The following is an 18,734-nucleotide window of genomic DNA, read 5'->3' as shown; positions in this document are numbered from 1 at the left end:
GATGAAAGAACACTGAGAAAAGTTTACAGCAAACCTAGTCTACTACTCATGATTTGCATTACCTCTTCCATCTGCCTCCAAATACTCTCACATTCATCTAAGAGTTCTTCTTTGGCATCTGTGTGACACACTGACTCTTGCACAATTTCTGGAGGTAAATGCTGGTATTCTGACATCTGTTCTGGCAATTTTCCAGCCTATCATCAAACAAATAGAACCATTGTCACAAAGATTTACAATAATTATAAACAGGATATTGAATCATACCTACTACTTGAAGTCAAAATACGTAACAGAACAAACCCTTTGAATCTTATGAAGCTTTCAGTTAATTCCCCTGTAATTCTAGACAGCACCCAATCATCCAGTAAAATCAGCTAACCATATTACTGAAGTCAATTTTAAAACAAGATAACATTTTTTTTTTTAATGTAATCACAGTTTTAAATGTTCAAGATCGCTATGGATGATCTGCACTTGCAGAGAATTTTTTGTTCTTTTTTTTTTTCTGATAACTTTACTAAAGAAATGATGAGGAAACAGTGTACATCTACAAAGCCATGTTCTTCTTCCATGTACCCGCAAAGGTCTTCTGCATAGTTACTTTTGCTCTGTTTTTCAACGAATGCTAAAAATATTGTCAATTCAACTATAAACTTAGGTTAGTAAGAAAAAAAAAAAAAAACAAAAACCAGAAGAACCTGAATGATATGCACGCTATTGAATGAAGAGGGCACCAGGAAGGTCAGGAGAAAATCATCACAGGTAAAATCAAAAAGGTTAAGGGGCTGTTGGATCAAATTGAAACACAAATTTGGAAACATGATCCTAGTTAAGTCTATAAAGAGAAATATAAATGACAATAGCAACAAAGGTGGGAAGGGAGAAGGGCCAAAGTGGCACTTAAAAGGAAAAATGTTTAAGGTAAAACAACCAATAGGAATCTCCTAAGTAAGAGATTCAGGAAGCCTTTAGAAATATTTAAACTTATCACTAAACCTACCAGATAGCTTGAGATTAAAAAGCAGACATTAAAGAAGATAAAGATCTAACGAAGAAATAAACGATGACTTTGCCATCTTGATGATGCAGACATTCCTAAGTCAACTGTTTGCTCTTCCTCAGAACAAAAAAAGGGGTGTCAGAGAAAGATATACTGAAAAAATGAATAATTTAATTCCGAAGTTCAAGTATGCTGCAGCAGAGCAGCTTACAAAAAATAATCATGTCTCACTGAACGCAGGAAGTATTCTAGAGAACTGAAAGGTAGCGATACTTCTAATAAGCTTTCTTGGCAAATTTGCTGCATCAATAATTAAAAACAGAACACTAAAAAATCTGGGTTGCCATGATCCGATAAGGTCTAATGAGAAGTTTTTGCAAAGAAACAATCATTATCTTCTTAAGAGTCTTGCAATGACTAGCGCACATAATTTATTAGGTATTCTGAAATGCCTGCAGCGAAGTCCCCCACAGAGGCTAATAAAGGAGCAATGCAGTCTTGAGATAGGGTGTAAACTTTTGTTTCAGGCCAAAAACTGGCAAGGAGACAAACAAATAAATAACAAAAAAAGTCCAAATAGATAATTTTCATCCTAGCAAAAAGCTAGAGGGAGTGCTATGTCAGTCAGGTAGTATGGTTCTAGAAGGAAGGACCTGCAGCACAGCTGAGAGGGCCCAGATGAGACGAACAAGCAAAACATAATGACTTGCTTTGGAAACCTTTTTTTTTTTTTTTGGGGGGGGGGGAAGGGGTCACCCCCCTCCCCCTCGCTCAGTAAGAAAATCAAACTAAAACAATAACACTATGTGAGATAAATATCTCTGAATACATAGTCAGAAAAATCAAAAAGTTTAAAGTAACCATTACAATTATTTTCTTATTGCTGACCTTCAAAATGTTAATAGCAATGATTTTAAACAAAGTTTTAAAATGTTGGGTCAAACTGAAACACATAAATTTAGAAACATGATCCTAGTTAAGTCTATAAAGAGAAATATAAATGACAACAACAACTAAGGTGGGAAGGCAGAAGGGCCAAAGTGGCACTTAAAAGGAAAACAGTATGAAAACATACTATAGGCCTCTGTGGAGCAAGCCAAATCAACTTGTTGCCCTTAACACTATGTTAATTACTTTATAAAGTATGTATGTTCAAGCATCACATTTGTTTAGATGATTTTCCTCATAGCTTGCAGTTATGAGATTTTCCCATTTCTGTGTTATAATATTAGGTCTCTACTCGTACTTCCTACCTGAAAGTTTTTTGTTTATCTGTTGTAGGTCAAAAACAGTGAAAATAACTTGTTCATCTCATAGAAATATTAAACAAATAGGCAAGCCTACTGTTAGAAACTGAGCTACAATGCACACTCGTCCCTGTGTGCATATTCCTTCTTGCCACCTTTTAGAAGCGTATAATTAGGTAAAAAGATGTCCCCTCTTCCTCCCATAACTTCTCCCCCACGCCATTTTTTCCGAAGAGAAAAAAAATGTTTTGCTTCATGCTTTCAAAGTTTCTGGAAAGTTCTTAACTTCCACACATGGATAAGGAATACCAACACAATCAAGTGTGCAAATGACAAGTATTTAACTCGTCAGGACCAGAAAAGACCACGAAACTTGAGAGCTCTCATCAAGGCAAGGGAATAGGCACACTGCATGCACGTTATGTTTAATGTCAACATATACAGAATAACCATACACCGGAAGAAATTCAGAGATGAGAAAAGAGAGTAATGGTAGACCTGGAAAAACTGTTAGGGAAGAAAAGAGTGAAAACTAGGGCAGTTTACCCTAAAAATGAGACAAATACAATAGGACGCAAGTAACAGCACAGAAAGGTTAGGTAAAGTGCTCTCGTTCTCCCTCACACAAAAGCCAGAACTAGGGACAGCGAGAGGAGAAAGCGGGGAAGGCCGGGAAGGCCCGCGCGCTGGCAGCGCGCTCAGCCGGGCCCGGGCGGCACCAGGCCGCCCCCGGCCCAACGGTCGCCGGGCTCCTCCCGGCCGCGGACAATCCAAGGCGTCCGAGGGCGCCTTTCCGGGCCACCCGCGAGGCGCGAGGCCCCGCGGGGGGAAGTCAGCGGGACGCCGCGCACCGGGCACGGCAGGGGCACCTCCTCCTTATTATTATCATCACCGCCGCCGCCCCGGGGGCTCCGGGCGCGGCCGGAGGGGCGAAGGCCGCCCCTGCCCCCCCTTACTCTCCCCCCCCCCCGGTTACCATGGCAGCTCCGCGGCGCTGCGCGCGCCTCAGCCCGGCGGCTTCCAAGTGTGCGCGCGCTCCGCGCTCACTGGCTGCGCCGCGCCGACGACAGGGTGGCGTCACTCTAGGGCGCCCGGAAAGGCAGGAAGGGGGAGGGTGTCGCGGCAAAGTGACGCAAGGCAGCATGGAGTCGTCCGAGTCGGAGCGCAAGAGGAGGCAGCGCGATGCGGCGGGAGCGGGTGACGGCGGCGAGGCGGAGGCGGAGGACGAGGAGCGCTGGGTCGGGCCCCTCCCGGGGGAAGCTGCGCAGGCGAAGAAGAGGAGAGGTAACGGGAGGAGCGGAGCCCTCGGCCGGCCGCCCCTTCCCGGCGCTCCACGGCGGGCGGGCGGGCCGCCGCCGCCGAGTGGGGCGCTGTGGCGGGGGCGGCCCGGGGGCGCCGGGAGCTCGGGTCGCGCCGCTCCCGCCTGGCTGCCGGGCGGGTGCCGCCGGCGGCGCTCCGCCGCGGGGCAGCCACGGGCGGGCGGGTTTGCGTTTGAGTGGAAATCTGCTGTCTGAGAAGGTTTCAGATACTCGTTTTTTGAGGAAAAACTTTCTTTCCTGTGAGGGTGACAGAGCGCTGGCACAGGTTGCCCAGAGGTGGTGGCGTCTCCTTCCCTGGAGATATTCAAAACCTGCCTGGACGCGATCCTGTGCAATGTGCTCCAGGTGCCCCTGCTTGAGCAGGGGGGTTGGACTAGATGATCCCCAGAGGTCCCTTCCAACCTCAGCTATTCTGTGATATAAATTCATATGCGCTGCTCAGTACCGCAGGGGCAACTTAACGTCAGGGCCTTGGGAACAACAGTGAGTTTTCTGTGATGTGGGGGAGGAGTCCCTGGGGCGCAGGTCAGCGCTGCGCAGAATTGCAGGCTTGGGACAGTGTGTTTCTGCCTGCTCTAGAAGATAGTATCAGGCCAAGAGACCCTGCCTTTCAGCACCTGCACTGCTCTAGTCATGCTGCTTCTGGCTATGGAGTTAACATGGCACTGTCTTGTGGATTGCTACCTAAGTTGGGCGAGTAGGGGGAGCTTCTAATCTGTATTTTAACATGTGGAATTGATGAGCTAGGCAACACATGGCTCCATAGGAATCACTGAAATGTAAATGTGAGCTTACCTGTGTTCATCAGATGCAAACCTTCCAGATGATGCATAAATGCAGTTGTGCAAATATTAACCACTGTGATAAAAAAATTGCAGACAAAAACAGTAAATCAGATCATTTCAGGTGGGCCAGTTAAACAGTGAAAAGGACGGATGCCAGCACTTAGAATTTAAATTGTAATTTTTGAATGGGATTGTGAATCTCGTAACAATGACCTCATTTTGGGGGGGGGGGAGGAGAGGTATGATTGACCATCCTCTTTCCGGCAGTACTGTACAGATTCTTATAATGAAATATTAAAAACATCTGATTATTTGTGTAAAAGGAAATTGAGCCATGAGGTATTTGGTGATGAGTAAAAGTTCTATTAAAGTACTATTAAAAACAATCTCTGCCAGCAGGGGCGTTATATTTCCAGATTATTTTGTGAAAGATTTGCTTTAAATAAGAAATAGTGTACTTACAAATCTGAACATTTGACCTGGGAAATATTTATTTTTCAACAACTTTACTAAGGAGGGAGTGACATTAATAACAGACTTCTCATATTTGTATTTTTAAGATTCTTTTTACATGTTCAGAAAGTCAAGATAATAGTTGTTTTGAAAGCAGGCCTCTATATGGTTGAAAGGACAGTCCAACTGGTTTTAATCTGTCATAGTTCTAAGAAACCTGAGCACGAAACCACAGTGGAAATCCCTTATATTATGTTAGCAGAAAGTTCTAGTGTCTTCTTGACTAAAATGAAAGGTATTCAAGGGTAATTAATGGAGAACAGAAGTTAGGTGCGTCTTTATGAACACAAAATTTCCTGGTTTTTCTTTTTATCCTGTTCAGTCCTTGAATTTGAACATGTCTATCTTGAAAATCTTCCAAGCGCTTCAATGTATGAACGCAGTTACATGCACAGAGATGTCATTACGCATGTAGCATGTACTAAGTAAGTCTCTTTTTTTTCATAGTATATTGTTGTCAGAAATGTGTTCTTGTATATGATGGGAAATTTTCATTGTAGAACTTTAATAACAGAAAGTTATTATGTTCAGAGGTGGTATTTTAAGGTTTTCAAAAACTAAACATAAAGAAAAGAGCTTACCAAGAAGACAACTACATAGACTAAAAGGGGCTTTTAAAATCCTTGTTGCAATATGTGCAGAAATAAGAAATTGGCTGTGCATACAGTAAAATATGATCCAGCAGAACTGGCACCAGTTGAGGAAATAGCTTTCTTCTCTTACCTTTAAGATATATGTAGAGAGAGATTTATTAGTGAATAGTAACTACTGTAAAATCAAACCTAAAAGATTAGTAAAATGTACAAAATCAAAAGGAACTGTGTTAGTTATGTCTTAAATTCAGGCTATTGGCCTTTTACAGATTAACCTAGAGCGTGTTAAAATACTTGTTTGCTTTTTCAAGATTGATAGTGCCCATTCAGACAGATTGTCACAGTAATTTGTTTAAAGTTCATTCTCTTTACAGCAGTAATTGTAGTGTCTTTATGCAAATTATTGCCCAGAAGCAGTGTGGAAGTGCATTACATGTGAATTTCTTTCTTTTCTTTTCTTTTCTTTTCTTTTATTTTCTTTTTGCAATTGCAGGACAGATTTTATCATAACAGCCAGTCATGATGGACATGTAAAATTCTGGAAAAAAATAGAAGAAGGGATTGAGTTTGTTAAACATTTTCGTAGTCACTTAGGTGAGATATTACTTTTTCATTTTTAAAGGAACATGGTCCCCACCCCCCTTGCTTAGTGGTTTGAACAGGTAGCGCAAACCAAGAGGAGAGGAGTTCTGGGATTCATCTATTGCAGTCAGGTATAAAGTGATATCCATCTAGGTCCCTTCATTCCTCTGTCCTGTTTCATCCTGCTCCAAACTGCAGGAGGGACAGGATGGAAACAAAACTTGGTGAGTCGTCTTGTCCGGATTCCCTACATCCTTTGCATTACCTTGTGCCCTATTTTTGGGGAGAATGTCCAGGACATGGAGAGAGTTTCTATTTAGAAATAAGTGAAGAGGGTACATAAAATCCAAAAAAGATTGAAAAGATGTTACTTTAATAGGATACCTTCCTCCCTCATCATCTCTTCATGAAGTCAGGTCTTTTCACTTTGCTGTGGTGAATATTTCTATTTCACATAGACTTTTTTTTTTTTCTATAATATATTTATTTTCCTCTGGAATTGTTGTAACCATAAAGTAACATGCATCAATGGCATGATTATTAGTTGAACTGCGGTTCCAGTATTTTAACCCTATTTTATGGGCTGAGTACACACAGCTCTTCTGTACTATGCTAAGCATAAAACAGGCCTGACAGAACATTGAGGTACTTACTGCTATTGGAAATGGTGATCTACCTGATAGAAGAACAATTTATATGCAGCCTGTAACAATAAGAAAGATAATAATAGTAAATAGTAGAAGTAATGTTTCTATTTAATGTGAAAAATTGTAATGGTAGGTTCTTGATCTTAACTATCAGCATCTCTGTATATTCAGAAACAAAATGTGAGAATGGAGCCTACAAAGCAAAAGTAAGTACTGTGATTAAAACTTGTTGAAGGCTCATTTACAGAGAAATTTTGATTGTTATGCATTAATATCATGACTGTAATGGTTTCTAGAGTTCTGCTGCTTTCTCTCTTTTTGAGAGATGCAAGTCTAAACTTTTTTTTTTTACAATATTGTAATGTTGTTCTCAATGTTTTTATAATAAACATTTTAAATGAAAATCATTGTAATTATAATGTTCCATTTATGCAGAAGCTAAGCAGTTCATTATTACTTGGCTGCTTCCAACTTCCAAATAACGATAGAATACAAAGTGGATTTAAAAAGATGTAGGATTTTTAAATTAAAAAAGGTTGAGAAACAGCTGTAGGTGTCTGTATATTTTTAATTAGTGTCTGTCTTCCTTTTTTGTGGAGTATTGAAATGAAGAATGTCTATTTCCAGTGTCTTAATAATACGCTAACTTTTTTTTTTTTTTTGGTAGGAGTTATTGAGAGTATTGCTGTTAGCTCAGAGGGGGCTTTATTCTGTTCAGTTGGAGATGACAAAGCAATGAAGGTGTTTGATGTGGTAAATTTTGATATGATCAACATGCTGAAGCTTGGGTAAGTTTCTTAGTTCTTGAAAAACATTTTTTTGGTCGGGGGGACTATGAAGTGTTTGGGGTTACATTTTTTTTCTGAATGTTTTACGTGAGTTTTTTTCAAGTCAGACTGAGCTAAGCAAGCTGCATTATCCAAAATGCCTCCATGGCTTGGAGATTGCCTGGTTGAACAAACAAAATTATGAGTCTGTATGTACCCTTCTTAAGAGTAGAAGAGGTTTATGCCTTTCTTCTGTGTCAGACATTGTTACCAACAAAGATATGGGGTTTCTCAAAATGTGTAAAGTTAGGCATCATTTTTTCTGCTATCTGGCACTGAATTTAAAAATCATAGCTAGCTAGTAGTTCCAGTATAGGAGGAGCTGTTGGAGCTGCCCTTTTTGTTGACTTAGGGATAGCATTTTCCTTCTTCTGTTAAAAAGAACATTACTGTCTTCCTTGGTGTTGCTATTACAGATTTTCTCTAATTACACAGTATGTAGTAGAAGAATTTGGAAAAAACAGGAATGGATCTTATTGGAACAATGTCAAGAACAGGGGAAAATAAACTCCCATGTTTTTACAAGAGTAGATTTGGAAAATGGGAGAATCAAAGGATGCTATACTAAGAATGGTTGAAAATCTGATGTTTCCACAGTCCTCCTGAAATCAGAAAATATTTATTCCTTGTAGTCTACTATTTGTTGATTAATTCTGAAATTGAAAAAAAGTCTGAATATTTTTGAGTTTATTATTGCCATAGCTCTCCTGATTGAAAGAGTGGTAAAACTTTCACTGCTTTGAAAGAGGTTAAAATAATATAGTGTCTGAATATCTTTCGGAATCCCTGTCTAAATGCTTATATTAGCTTCTTTGCTTGTGATGGTGTTGGTAACATTATCTCCAGATAATGTACTTAGCCCATAAGAATAGATTCTCTCTTGTCTGTCTGCCGTGGAAAAAATTCCAGTTAGCCTTAATCTTTAGCCTTTGCTGGTGTTTTGTGCTTAATAGTCTTATGTTATTACTACAAAGTTGACAAAATTGTAGGACAAAATAGAATAAATTTATTTTTAAATTGATTTAAGAATATATACCTTCCTGTATTTATTCCACTGTTTAATTAAAAAAAACTTAATTTGACACTATACTAGAGGACTTTTTTTTTTTTTTTTTTTTTTTTACTTTGTGAGCATTCAGGAGAAATTTAGGTAGAATTTTTGTTTGTTTCGCTTCAGCAGTACCCTGAATACTACCTATAGGTAGTATACTTGTCTATAGTATGTCCCTGATTTGTTTTCTCTAAATAGTTTTTCTCATCTCCAATAATTAAGACTTTTTTAAAGGTTTTTTTTTATGTCCTTCCCCTCTGATACATTTTTTTTTTGCAGAGATAATTCGATTTGACCTGAAGTTAACTCTTTAATGAAGAAGTGAAAAGCATACAGTTGTAATACAAATGTCGTTCTGAATACCCTTCTAAAAATCTGATGAGCTTGTTGCTTTATGTTCTGCATTACTGTTTATTGAGCAAATAGTTTCTGTTGACCTGCCTGAGAAATTTTTCACAGCTGTTTGCTCAGGCTTGCTACAGTTAATGTAGAATTCATCATTTCTGTGTGATCCTTTCAACTTGCGTTATCTTGCATTGTCTGCTTTGATATGTATGTGCCATTATGTTTCGCCATTGTTTGGCTTCATCTCAAATTCTTCAGACCCTTTCAATTTTAACTAATCTATCCAATGTAGCCATCTGCAAATCCCCATGTTTTATGTTTCCATTAGTGATCTGGAGAAGGGCTAGTTCATGCAGAAATTTTGGGTAATAGCACACAGAGTAATGGGATATCACGCTTACAGCAATTTTTTTGCCTCCTATCCTCTTCTGTGAACCTGACAAAAAGCGCTGGTTCTGTTACTGTAACCACCCCTTTTTCCAAAGAAAACCTGAAATAGCCCTTCTGAGAATTTTTGCCAGACAGGTATTAAAAAACCGAATGATTAGTATCTGTCAGTTCTTAGTGTTTGTTTTGTGAAAGAATACTAAATAAGTTTCCTATGGAGTGTGTATCATATCTTTGTGGTCTGTCTTGTAGTTGTAGTTTCAATTCTGATGCTCAGAATCTTTGCTTAGAGACTTTAAAAGCAGTCAGAGATATGGTCCAAAGTTATATCTTATTTTATTTATAGTGTACGCTTTTTGCTAGTAGCAAAGGCATTCGTTATCAAATTCATTCAGAATACTTACAGAATACAGCCTGGTTGTCTTAGGATCACTGATTTCTTGCTAATAAATGTATAAGTGTTTTGATTACTTTTTGCAAGACTCAGCTGTACTTTTCCTTAAGTAGATGGCAAAAGTGTGGTTGTCGTCATTTGCACTGAAGTGCTAATCGCTTTCCAGGCAGAAGAGAAATGCGATTGAGTCATAGTAATTGAGTTGTAAGTAATCTTTAATGCCACCAGTGTTGTCATGTTGGATTTCCATCCTTTTCCTTCTTTTTTACCCACACTCTTCTACCTCAGCTTTCTGTCACAGCCTCTTTATGAAACAATGTGGGAACAACAGAGATTGGCTAACTGATCCATCCACTGATTTGTGTTGCTTCGAACAGCTTGGTCATAACACCATTCAATTTTAGCAGGTCAGATAGTAGCAAGACTAGTAAATAAGGTTCAAAATCTGCTTCTTTTATACTATCAACTTGAAATCAAGTAATTCAGTTCTTACCTAAGTAAAACCAATCCTTCTTATTTCTTTTATGTTTTTTTTTTCCTTCTACTCTTTCTTGCAGCTACTACCCTGGTCAATGTGAATGGGTATATTGTCCTGGAGATGCCATATCTTCTGTTGCCACATCTGAGAAGAGCACAGGAAAAATATTCATCTATGACGGACGAGGAAATAACCAGCCACTTCATGTTTTTGATAAACTCCATACATCCTCTCTTACTCAGATACGGTTGAACCCTATCTACAAAGTAGTAGTGTCTTCTGACAAATCTGGAATGATTGAGTACTGGACTGGTACTCCTCATGAATATAAATTTCCCAAGAACGTGAACTGGGAGTATAAAACAGATACTGATTTATATGAATTTGCTAAATGCAAGGCTTACCCATCCAGTATAAGTTTTTCACCTGATGGCAAGAAAATGGCTACTCTTGGGTCTGACAGAAAAGTTAGAATTTTCCGGTTCTTGACGGGGAAGCTCATGAGAGTCTTTGATGAATCTCTGAGTGTGAGTTCAGTCTTGCTTCTCTTTTTTTGAGGATTTTTGTCTATTTATTTGAACTTATTTACCAGCACATTCCACCTACATGATCACCGGTTTCTAAAAGTTAAGCTTCATTGCTGTGTTTTCCTTCCAGAGAGGTTTTCCCTGTTCTCTTCCTTGGCTTTTACATTGGTCGGACCAAAAATTATTTCTTACTAATTTGTATTAGCTGTACTGTGGAACTGAGTTCTTCATTTGCATTTATATTTTTTGTATTGCTAGACTTCACACATTTAATTGTTTACATTATTATGATTTTATTTAATGAAGAGATCTTCAAAGAATTTTGTTAGATAGCTACATACTTTTTCTTCTTTGTCTGAGGCCTAAGTACTGCGATATGCCTATTAATTGATCCAAAAAAAAGGCATTAGTTGTGTATTTTAATTCTTCAGGTAATTTATAAGAGCTGATTAGTCTCATTGGAATTCCATATTTCCTAAGCATGTGTATAGGTTCTTGGCTGGGTCAAAAGTTTAAAGTATGTTCGTACTGTAAGTGATCTTTTTCCCCCCTGCCTCCCCGTAGATGTTTACTGAACTTCAGCAAATGAGACAACAGTTACCAGACATGGAGTTTGGCCGACGCATGGCTGTTGAGCGTGAGCTGGAGAAAGTGGATGCAGTAAGATTAATTAATATAGTTTTTGATGAAACTGGACATTTCGTTCTCTATGGAACAATGTTGGGCATTAAGGTCATAAATGTAGAGACTAACAGGTAAGTTACAGTGAGACATATGGAAATAGATGTTTGTTTCAAAGTCTATACTCGTTCAAAATTCTAGTATATACGTGCTATGACTGTGGATGCTACTAATTTTTTTATTTTTTTAATTTTTGCTTGGGAGCCTTAAATTAAACCATAGATAAAATTTTCCCACGTTTATTAAAGAGCCGTGGTTTAAAGTGTAATAAAATGAGGAGAAAATACGGAAAGGGTTTTGCTACTAAAATGTATAATCAAGTAATTTATGGCTAACTGGATGTAGTAACATAAAGTGAATGTGGATGAACGGAGTTGAGTTTTTATGGGGCAGGGTGATTGACTAGTAAATTATGTAGGAAGTTTGAACAGCGAAGCATTGTAAACAATCTATAAAAACAAACTAAAAATTGCTTTGAGAAGGCTTTAGGAATTTTGATTTGAGTCTTTTGCAGTCAGAGAGGAGACTTTCTGACTGTGTCATGAGCAGATAACGGTAGTTATACCTTTTTACATCTTGTACTTTAGGTGTATTCGTATCTTGGGCAAACAAGAAAACATCAGGGTGATGCAACTAGCTTTGTTCCAAGGAGTAGCAAAGAAACATCGTGCTGCAATCACTATAGAGATGAAGGCATCTGAAAACCCTGTTCTCCAGAACATCCAGGCAGATCCGACAGTAATCTGCACAGCTTTTAAAAAAAATAGGTTTTATATGGTATGTGGTTTCTATTTGAACAACTCCATTCCTTACTATGTTTTTTCATGTATTATTTTTTAATTTTCTCCTTTCTAGTGCTTTTTGTATTGAAGAATTGCACACGACTTCTCCAGAGACATCTCCTTAAATTACAAATATATTCTAGAATTTTTAGCTTGAACGGACTAAAAATTGACTAGAAGGAGATTTGTGGTCTTTAGTTTTGTTTTCGCTATTTTGCTCAAGCAGTTAAAAAAAAAAATTTGGATGTCTTTGTCTAATTTATAGTTCTCTGAGAAGCGCATAGGCTTTTGGTTTAGCTTAAGAAACTTACATAAGAACATTTTAAAACCCTGACCAGATCTTACACCAATTAAAAAGCAATAATTAAGCATGTGTATAAAATATATAACAAGCATAAAATGATTAACTTAAGAGAAGCATCAGGACTCTGTAGCACTGAAGTGCATTACGGATAAGTAACAAAGACTGAAGTCGTCTTCCTCTTCACGCTCAGATTTTGAATGAGATGCAGTAAATAAGCAAAACAGACAAGCAATTCTAGAGTAGTTCATAGTTAATCTGGGATGTGATCACAGTAGAGGTTAGAGGTCAGGCCCTCCCTTGTCTTATTTGTGCTTGAATTGGTTTAGGTTACAGAGCAAGATGGTATACTACTTAAAACTTTCTGCGGTTACTTTGTGTGGTTTGTGTAACTTTTATATAAGGTAGTACACCACTCTCAGCAGTACAGGTGAGGAAGAAAAGTTGGAAAAAATCTGGAAATGTTATATACTCTTAGAGAAAACATGACTAGGCAGCAAATTAATGCATGCAAAAATCTGGTGACTGCCATTTGATATGTAAGTGTATTGGTGGTTGTGTGCTCATTGATATTTACTGCATGTCTTGCTCCTTTAAGAACTAGTGTAAAAACCTCATTTCTGAGATTTGTCATATTTTGAGTTAAATTTGCTTTTGTGTCTGTAGTTTTACATTAATGCAGTATTGGTATAAGAGAACATACCATGTCTTTGCAGTGAAACCAAAAGACATGCCAGTTCCATCTGAACAGAATGGAACACCTCGACATTCTCCACTCCTCTCTAAAAAAAAGTGCTGAACTAGTGCGGGCTTTATGGTGAAAAGGAGAGGAGGTAGAAGATACAGAGAGATTAGAAAAAGTTACTGGGATTTACAACTAGTTGTCTTGCAATTTGTGACTCTGGGAGTGCTGATAATGCACTTAATGTGCTATGCAAAGATTTGTGAATTCTTTGTCCACATTTCAAATCCACTTGGGTGTTTAGCAGGCTGAATGGTCACACTGATGTCTTAGGTGCAGAGCACACTGTAAGATAAAGAAAAGGAATAGTAACCTTCTGGGTTTTTGTTCTTCAGTTTACTAAACGTGAACCAGAAGATACAAAGAGTGCAGATTCTGACAGAGATGTGTTTAATGAGAAACCTTCTAAAGAAGAGGTCATGGCAGCCACTCAGGCGGAAGGTCCCAAAAGAGTTTCAGACAGTGCCATTATCCACACAAGCATGGGAGACATTCATATCAAGCTTTTTCCTGTTGAGTATGTATTTGGTACTTTTCCTGTTACTCTGTTGCTCCTTCCCTCTGTGTTCTCCAGTATCTGTATCCAAGAGATGCATTCCAAGCTAGGAACGGTTCTCTTCCTCCTCTCTTCTTCCGACCTTGTTTCCTTGCCGTTTCTTAATACGTCAGGCTACTAGAGGGTGTCAACGAGAAGTAAACTAAAAATAGGTCCAAGTAACAGTGAGGGGCCACTAGTTCACATATATTTTCTGTGTTGCCTATCATTTGTTTTTCTTCTATTTACTTCTGATTGAATTATTTCAACCATATTTACAGGAGCGCTGCAGTTTGAAAGACTGCCACATTTCTAAAAGTTGCATGATAATTGGAGGCTGGGTAAAAAAGAGACTAGAATTAGTGCCCTGCTAAAGGAAACAAAGTTCAACCACTGTATCTGTAGTTTGACAACAACAGTGTCTCACATGAATCTCAGCTAGCTAGGGTATGTTTTGTCCTTTGCTTAGTAGAGAAGGTGGGAAGAGGCGATAAGGGGTATTGTATTAAGGGGTGGCTTAGGCAAGACGGGACCGTATTGGCAGGAAACCATGTTTTACCTTTGTAACTCAAAAAACAGCTTAAGAGTGTTTCTACAACAGATGAGAATATGAAAAACCTTGCATCTGACTGAATTGTCCGTCTTTACATGATCGTGGTGTTTTGTTTGCTCCCGCCCTACATGTTTTTCATGGTTTTTGGTCTTTGTAATTTCTGGTTTGGGGGATTTAGTCCTTTATTATTTTTCTCCAAGCCTCAGATGTGGATAGCGCGTGATGCTTTTCTGTCCAAGCTACATATTATTGTAAAGCAGTGCTGTTTCATTCCATCATGAAAAAGAATGATGTTGGCAGCTGTAGTAGAAGATCTTCTAGTAGGTCTATGTAAGCCAGAGGAACAGTACTGTTTGCAGTTTCCAAATGTAGCTGTCGTATTCTTACATTTTATGTTACTGCAGCTCATCCTTCAAGAGCAACATAAAACTTACACCAGCGTATAACATGAGCGCTGTCTATATCCAAGAACAGGCATATAACGGAAAAGGCGTTTTATGTATAACTTGGTTAAATTCTTGTGTCAGCCATCTCTGCTTCATGATGCTACCTAATGCATGTAAAGATTATGTTGTGAAACGATAGGCTTTATATAAGATTGTGAGGTTTGTCAGGCTATGTAAGTACATTGAAACTTAAACCATTTAAACGTAGTCTGTGTAAATCCCAAGCTCCCGTTTTATCATCAGCACAGAAAATGCAACACAACCTTAATTCTGCCCTACAGGACTGCTAGTCTTCCACTGCGCTCTCACCAACGTCTCCTTGCCTCAAGCCCTAGTTCCTGGAATTCTTAGTTGTAGTATATAGGTTGCAGTAATGGTACAACATATACCAATGAATGACAGAACAAGCTGCATATTTTTGATTTTTTTTTTTTTTAAATTCTCATGCCTGTGTCAAGTATAATTGCATGCATAATATCACTGCATGCTTCACTTTAATGTTCGGCAGGCTTTTTTTTTTTTTTTTTTTTTTTTTTTTAGATTAAATACAACACTACCACGTTTGTGCTTTCCTGTTCTAGTGTTTCCTTCCAGCTGAGTTTTGAAATTAAAATCTCTTCATGATGAATGTAATAAGAGATAAAGGAGAAGATAGAGGACATGACATAACTTTGTATGCCCCTTAAATCTTGGGCCATGTGCTAGTGGAATAACGCTGTGAATGCCTACTTTTGTACTGCTTGGCTGGAATTAGACTGTAATCTTGTGTGTTCCAATAGTTATGCCATTGGTGCTCTGGTCCAGGAGATGCTTTAGAATATCACTAAGCCCAAACTAATGTTCCTTGTCATAGTTCATGTAGCTGTACAGCTTACAGACTCAGCTTACAGACTGCTTTCTGGTTTCCTGGGAAAATGTGTGTGTGGCTGTCTGAATCTATCTGTGTAAACAGACACTCTGACTACTGATCTATTTTTCAAACCCAGTCAAGAGCTATGGCAAAGAACTGCAACTCCAGTAACAACCCTCTTGGGTGTGAAAAATGAAGTCACAAAGGGAAAGTTTTTTTCTTTTTTTTTTTTCTTCCCCCAATCAACAACATTTTTCCACCTGCTCCCCCTGGTTCCCAGCAATTGTTGTCAGCAGTCAGTAGTTTCAAAGGAGGAAAACTGTTTGGAGAGCTTCTCTATAATACTAAAACATTGTAGTTTTAGATTTCACTCCTTGTATTTAGATGCCTCACATCTGGGTGGATAGAATTATAGATGTAAAATAATGTTGAACAGCTTTCTTCTTAGGGAACATATACTCCTTCTTTGTTTTTTGCAAATCTAACTGCAATATGAAAATAGAAAGCTGGTAAAGGAAGATTTAATGACTGGTGCCTTGAACTAGGCTTCAGGGCAGGGTTAGAATCTGCTGTAGCCCCTGCTGCTGGCTTCCTGTGTGTATCCATACAAGGTGATACTCCCCTTGGTTTCTTTACTTCCAGCTCTGGGTTTGGGGGGCACGCATGGGAGGGAGTGTCCTTTATTTGATGAAAGACCTTTTTGCAATGTGTTAAAACAGGGCTCAGTACAACAGGATCTCAGTTTCAACTGAAATCTTTATGACCCTGCCACACTACAGTTAAATACTTATTGTAGCCTGCATTTTCTATTGCATGATTTCAGGTGCCCCAAAACAGTGGAAAACTTCTGTGTACACAGCAGAAATGGCTATTACAATGGACACATATTTCACCGTATTATCAAGGTAACTTGTAAAAAGTTAATTTTCTGTTGGTTTACATAATGTAACTTTCGGTTTAGTTCCGTCAACATTTTCATTTCACTTCTGCACAGAGCATTTCTGGAATGGTTTCATAATTCCCTGTAAGATCTGAACAACTCTGAGGCTCTGAAGAGCTTTATCACTTAGTAAAGTTGCTTGATAGTTGTCCTACAACTGACAAGGTAAAAAAAAAAAAAAAAAAAAAACTGAAATTGAGCAATGAATCAATGTGGTAATCTTGCTTGAATTAGGATTTTATACATTTCTTGTCAGAATGGACATTTCTTGTAAGGATTCTCATTTCTGTTGCAACAGAGTCAAGTTGCTACAACTTACGTGTTTGCAGAAGGTTCAGGTTTCTATCCCTCACTAGCAGAGACCACTGAGTAATATTATTTTTGATGAATAGCAGATTATCACTTAAAGAAACCCTCAATGCTGCTGTCCCTTACCCACTTCATTTTAGCATTCAGATTTTGTTGAAGGGTATGAAGCAGTTCTGATGTTACAAAGCAGCCTGGAGAGCTTCACCTGGCATCAGACACTTTTGATCGCTTATTCTAATAATGCAGTAACGTTTAATTTCTGTGCAGGGTTTCATGATTCAGACTGGTGACCCAACAGGTACAGGAATGGGAGGTGAAAGTATTTGGGGAGGAGAATTTGAAGATGAGTTTCATTCAACTTTACGACACGACAGACCTTATACACTCAGTATGGCTAATGCAGGACCAAATACCAACGGATCCCAGTTTTTTATAACAGTAGTGCCAACTGTAAGTAATATTAAAAGCTCAATTTAAGGCCCAGGATGTTAACTAAATAATAAAAATAAGTAATTCTTCTAGTGAAAGGAAAATAGTACTGTCCAAATAGCCTTTCTTTGTTATTCTGGAAATAACTGCTGCATACAAACATGACTGGCTTCACTGAAACATTCCTTTAAGAAAGGTATTTTTGTCAGCTGTGATCATAAGAGGTCTTTTGACAGAGTAAGAGTCGTATCAAATTCTAAGTAGAGCAGACACTTACTTTTGCAGTTCTAAATTATTAGAATACTTAATATACTTGTTTAAATTTGATAGAATCCTGGCTATTGCTAAGAATGTTCCAATTTTTAGACATGGAGCAGGGATGGCTCCCAAAATTGTCTATTCCAGCTCTACAGAGACCAAAATTCATGTTGGAAAATTTCCCTATTGATGCTTTAATTGTATGCAACTTCACAGCCAGAAAAAGTAGTTGTGGTAAATTAATCTAAAACACAAAACAAATCCTTTGAGGTGTCACTTATAAAAACTTTATTTTCCTAGCACTTACTTCAAAATCATGTTTTAAAAAAAGCATCTCTTTTTAACATAATGTTGAAGCTCATTAAGTTTATTTTGGTGCCTATGTTGGGATTGCTAATCGAGCAAACTATCACTAGTGCCTGTCCAGTATTCTGGACTGTCAAAACAAGCATACACTTAAATTGTATCTCTGAAAATAGCAAATAGAGGTATTGAAACAGCATTTTTGCAAACTAAGATTACCCTTCAAAACAACAACAAAAAACCTCTGAAATGCTACGGCATTAATAGAACTTGTCTGCTGTAATACTCTAAGAAAATCTTTTAGAAGATGAGTTTAAATGCATACAAATATAATGCAAATGTGCATGAGCTACACTGTTTTTCACTTGTTAAAATATCAGTTTGCACTTACATGGTGCTTAGTTTAATAGCCTGAATATATAAGATTCATGTACTTATTCTAGCACAGTTACTTCCTGGTTTGTACCTAACATACATGCTACTTTTGTATTTTAATGACTTTTTTCTCTTCCTGTACCCTTGAACAGCCTTGGCTAGACAACAAGCACAGTGTGTTTGGACGGGTGACTAAAGGAATGGAAGTTGTTCAGAGAATCTCAAATGTGAAAGTCAATCCCAAAACTGACAAACCCTATGAGGATGTCAGCATCATTAACATCACAGTGAAGTAAGCTAGGAGTTGAAGGTTCCGGCTTTAAAAGAAAAAACAAAAAACCACACCCCTCAACATTGTGGGACGAAAAAGGACTCAGAAAAGAGAGATTGCTTTTGATAGTTCTTGGATGTAAGAAACCCCAGGGCACAGCAGACAGTTCTACTACTTTTTAAGGTATCTAAAGTGCCCTAAGCCTGTATTTTTAGTAATTTTGTATTTTAAAGTAAAACTATATGCATGTTTTTTAACGTC

General features: G+C 38.2%; 2 protein-coding genes across 2 annotated transcripts in view; one reads left to right on the top strand and one right to left on the bottom strand.

The window, feature by feature from the left end:
- LOC104146881 (centromere protein K) overlaps positions 1-3,394 on the bottom strand; it is a 24,865-nt gene extending 21,471 nt beyond the window's left edge. Inside the window, exons 1-2 of the mRNA XM_068927515.1 lie at positions 3,227-3,394; positions 63-197 (exon numbers count right to left, since the gene is read on the bottom strand). Coding sequence (XP_068783616.1) covers positions 63-197; positions 3,227-3,394 — 303 coding nt within the window. The remainder of the gene's footprint in view (positions 1-62; positions 198-3,226) is intronic.
- Positions 3,393-18,734, top strand: LOC138064528 (peptidylprolyl isomerase domain and WD repeat-containing protein 1). The gene is made up of 11 exons (XM_068927496.1): positions 3,393-3,534; positions 5,190-5,292; positions 5,954-6,054; positions 7,357-7,477; positions 10,251-10,698; positions 11,263-11,453; positions 11,967-12,156; positions 13,540-13,721; positions 16,412-16,493; positions 17,105-17,287; positions 18,355-18,734. Exons 1-11 carry the CDS (start codon positions 3,393-3,395, stop codon positions 18,496-18,498), a joined length of 1,887 nt encoding a protein of 628 aa, XP_068783597.1. The 3' UTR covers positions 18,499-18,734.

Source organism: Struthio camelus, chromosome Z (genome assembly GCF_040807025.1).
Source record: "Struthio camelus isolate bStrCam1 chromosome Z, bStrCam1.hap1, whole genome shotgun sequence".
NCBI lineage: Eukaryota > Metazoa > Chordata > Aves > Struthioniformes > Struthionidae > Struthio > Struthio camelus.
Note: the sequence above shows the minus strand (reverse complement) of the source record. Positions and strands in the feature narration are given on the sequence as shown.

What these genes read in the sequence shown, in the direction of transcription:
- LOC138064528 (XM_068927496.1), top strand. Translation starts at nt 3,393, where the DNA reads ATGGAGTCGTCCGAGTCGGAGCGCAAGAGGAGGCAGCGCGATGCGGCG. An exon ending in TCTTTGATGAATCTCTGAGT is followed by an intron (nt 10,699 to 11,262) that starts GTGAGTTCAGTC and finishes GCCTCCCCGTAG; the next exon opens with ATGTTTACTGAACTTCAGCA. An exon ending in ATCAAGCTTTTTCCTGTTGA is followed by an intron (nt 13,722 to 16,411) that starts GTATGTATTTGG and finishes GCATGATTTCAG; the next exon opens with GTGCCCCAAAACAGTGGAAA.